We start from the raw sequence: 3,865 nt of genomic DNA, 5'->3' as shown, positions 1-3,865 counted from the left end.
GAAGGTAGCAGCGAAGGTCGGCACCAAGTCCGTCATTGCGAAGAAGGAAGCACCCAAAAGGAAGGCTGGTAAGGCCCCTGTTGGTGCGAAGCTGAAGAAGTGATCGCACCTGAAGCTCCATTGACCACGTATAGGTTATAGTAATGCATCCGGGCTCTCCATGTTTTGATTCTTTTACTTATTTAAATTTGTTGGACATCACTTGCGCTATCTCTGCACACTGCTGCTCAGCAAACTACCGTTGTTTTACTCATTTCCTCCAAATTTCCTCAACGTTTAACCTCTTTCTTCGTTTTTTTTTCGTTTTTTGATGATCTGCCTTCGATAATGTATGTTCTTCCGCGTAGTTAGGCAGCACTCGTCCGGATCATGATGATAAGTGTAAGGAAAACGGTGAACGTGCCCACGAGCAACCATGCCCAAGGCAATGCGCAGCGCAAGAAACCCAAGAAGAAGGCCGAACCTTCAGCAACTTCTTCTGTTAGCCACGAGAGTCGCGGCGGAGATGGGGAGAGGATAGACCAACGTATTCCTGCTTCTATTCAAGCGATGCTTTCGCGTTCCAAGTGTTCCTTGTCCGAGTCAGAAATAAAAGCTATGGTGAACTCAACAGCTGAAGATCGCTGTACCGCACTGCGAATGGTGTTTGAGGGTCAATCAGCCGATGAGGCGATAGCGTTTCTCCTTGGGGCGTACAACGGGAAGGACTCACCAAAAAGGAGCAAGACAAAGTCAGCGTCATCGCTCCTCCCTATCATTATAACAGGGTTGGATAATAGTTCAGTGGAAGCTGCTAGGTCAAACGAGTGGGATGCAGGCAGCACGGCGGTATTCTGTGGCAGTAGCAACAGCAAAGAATCACTTTCTTCCGCAGAAGTGGCACCGCCTCTTCTCTCGATGCAACAAACCATTTGGAATTCGGCACTTTTGACCGATTGCGAAAGCACTGCGGCCCACAGCCGCTCTGTTTCGCCCTCTATTCGAATGCCGTCACCAAAGTCCCATGGGCATCAAATCGCCAAGCAACCACTCACCGAAGTGGCCGTCAACACAATGAGCAACACACATGTAACGAGCAAAGCCATGGGTGACCACTACACGCAACTCAATGCCACAGGCTCCCCCCTTACAATGTCAGTGACCACCGTTCCAACGGTTACGGCGCAAGGACCATCGAAGCAATTCAACCAATCCACTTGCTCCGCTTGGGATGAACGTCTTCAAACTTATATTGTGCATCCAAATCAATTGAGATGCGTGGGAGAATTAGAGAAAATGAGAACATCGCCGGATGCAGTCCGCCGCGGCGGTGGTGCCGCTTTGAGGCGCCTAACGAGAGAAGGGCGAACGCACTCCCCAGTCGGCGGCATAGCGGCTGCACGCCAATGTGCACAGAAGCCAATAAGCACCCGTAATGGTGAACTGGTCGCACCGTTACAGATGGGTCATGATGAACAACACAACCGTGGATTTGGAAACGATGAAAAACAACCCCAGCAAAGGCAAAGAGAATCGAAGAAAACTGCAAAGGGCGTGTCGGAGTCGGGGCATCAAGAGCAGCAGGCAATTACCAGAGATGCGGCCACTGCCGCACCAAAGAGCCCCTCCGGGAAGGAAAACGTCTTTGCACGCTTATTTTCCGCCTCAAAATATCAGCCCCAGTCGTACGCGGCTACAGAGCGCAGTCGCGCGAGTACATCCAATATTTGGGGTGGTTTGTCACCTCTTAACTCTCCGTGCATGAGATTGTGTGACTCAGTCCATGAGGAGTCTGCGAGCGAGAGACACCCGGTGGAACGAGTCACTTCGGAAACGCGGTTTTCCCACTATGGGAGTGCGTTGCGGCTGCAGCGTACGCAAAGTGCAATAGACAGCAGGTACCGAACTCAACGGCAGCGTTATTTCCAGAGTTTTTATACACAAATGCGCAAACCACGAAGTGAGCTGCACACCGGTCAGGTCGTCCGTCCGTCCATATAGGCAGCACATTGCTACCAAAATCCGCTTCCGAAGGAAGGGGAGGGAAGCGCATAACACTGTAGGAAGTGGGCAAGAATGAGAACATGATAAATTTAGAAGGGCGTTGATGTGCGATATCTGTAAATATATATATATATATATGAACATGCCTTGTTGTTCTTCCTTCCTCTTCTTTTTTAAGCGCGCACTTAACAGGATTTCTTTATTTTTCGTTCTCGTTATTTCTGCCCTTGTTTCGTTGTGGCTGGTTTTGCGCTGGACACGGCTTGCGCACCCAGCACACACACACACTCAGATATATTTGGGAGCGATGTCTGTTTGTTTGTGTATGTATGTATGTATGTATGTGTGCGCGCGCTTGTTTGTTTGTTTTTCTTCTCTGGTGTCTTAGCATGTGTCACAAATGCGAAAACGACTTTTCATGCGTTCAGGAGTTTTTTTTAAAAAATGAAATGAATAATGCTCGCCAAATCTACCAAGCAGACGCCTGTCACGTGGGTTGTTGTAAATTCGGAAGCTTTTTTAAGCAGAATGTTATGTGTATAAACATTAGAGACTCGTAACTGTCAGGAAAGGGAATGAGGAGAAAAATTAGAAGGGAATAAATAAGAAATTGGGAAATGGGAGGAGAGGAGGAACTGCTTTTTTTGGGATTGTCGAACATCTCCTCCCGTGCTGATCTTCGGTAGATTCACTTAAACAGTCTTCACGTCGGTCATTCACCGCTTTTTCCCCCTTCTGGGATGGCGGGCAACCGGGAGTAAAACGATGATGGCATGATTTTTGGTTATGTCATCATTATTGTACCTTTATTATATTAAAAGAATAAAATATTTCGAAGGAAAGTGGGATTTCGGTATACTAAAACACAAAAAGGGAAAACTGTGGATCCCCCTCAAAAAAAAAAAAGAAGGCATCCATATATACGAATAATCAACCACACCATTACGAATCAGGCATTACCGTGTTTTGTTCAAGTCCCGGTTTCCTGTTCTTGTCGCTGATACACGTTGCCGGTTTAAAAAAGAATAAGTTGAGGAATGTTGAAACCAGTATGTGAAGAAAGGCAGAAGGTGTGTGTTTATCATTTTTCTTTCTTGAGTTTCTGTTGTTTGTTTGTTTGCTTTTTCAGCCTTGCCGCACCTTCCCATTCAAATCAAGAGCCGGTGGTGTTCGTTGAGCATTTCAGTACATCTGAGATCCGATGGATGTAAGCGGGATGTCGCAAAACTGAAGTGCAGAGGGTGGGGTGGGCGGGAAATTTCTTTTTTTTTTTGTAACTTTTTTTTTTCTTCGTTGCTGTTGCTTCCTGTTCATGAGTTGCTAACATCGCTGTGTGGTAAAAATGAGAGGATACGGTGTAAGCACGCAATCCAAAACGTGTTGCCACTTCACAAATGGCCCTTACCATTTTTGTTTTTACCTCGTATCACCCTCCCACACACACACACATACACACATAGCGTGTTGTTATATTAACTTTCTATTCACTGTCTTTCCTTATTCTCTTTGAGAGGTTTCGCTTTCTCTCGCGAATAACTTTGAAGGATGGTGAAGACGAATACGGAAAAACTATTTAACAACATGCCACGCGAGAAGATATGAAAAGATAAATGAGAAACCATGATTCACCCTTCCGCATATCGAATCGCATCTTGTGTCTACACCTGTTGCTGTGACCGATAGCGGCGTCCCATTTTTTTTTTAAAAAAAAAAATACTGCATGTAGAAACCAAGCGAGAACTAACAGGAAGAGGTGCTCTTGTATTGTGTTCATTTGTCCATAATCTTTTGAGAGTGTGAAATTTTCTATACCGGAGGCAAGGGGGTAGTGAGGAAGAATTTTTTTTGGGGGGAGACGGAATTCCAACTTCTTTGTTGTTGC

At 46.1% G+C, this 3,865-nt stretch overlaps 1 protein-coding gene across 1 annotated transcript; it reads left to right on the top strand.

The window, feature by feature from the left end:
* Positions 1–369: 369 nt before the first annotated feature.
* TEOVI_000169700 (uncharacterized protein) lies at positions 370–1,980 on the top strand (the record flags this gene model as incomplete). Its single annotated transcript, XM_067224898.1, has 1 exon — positions 370–1,980. One exon carries the CDS (start codon positions 370–372, stop codon positions 1,978–1,980), a length of 1,611 nt encoding a protein of 536 aa, XP_067080999.1.
* Positions 1,981–3,865: the final 1,885 nt, after the last annotated feature.

This window comes from Trypanosoma equiperdum, assembly GCF_001457755.1.
Source record: "Trypanosoma equiperdum strain OVI genome assembly, contig: ctg_39, whole genome shotgun sequence".
Lineage (NCBI taxonomy): Eukaryota > Euglenozoa > Kinetoplastea > Trypanosomatida > Trypanosomatidae > Trypanosoma > Trypanosoma equiperdum.
Note: the sequence above shows the minus strand (reverse complement) of the source record. Positions and strands in the feature narration are given on the sequence as shown.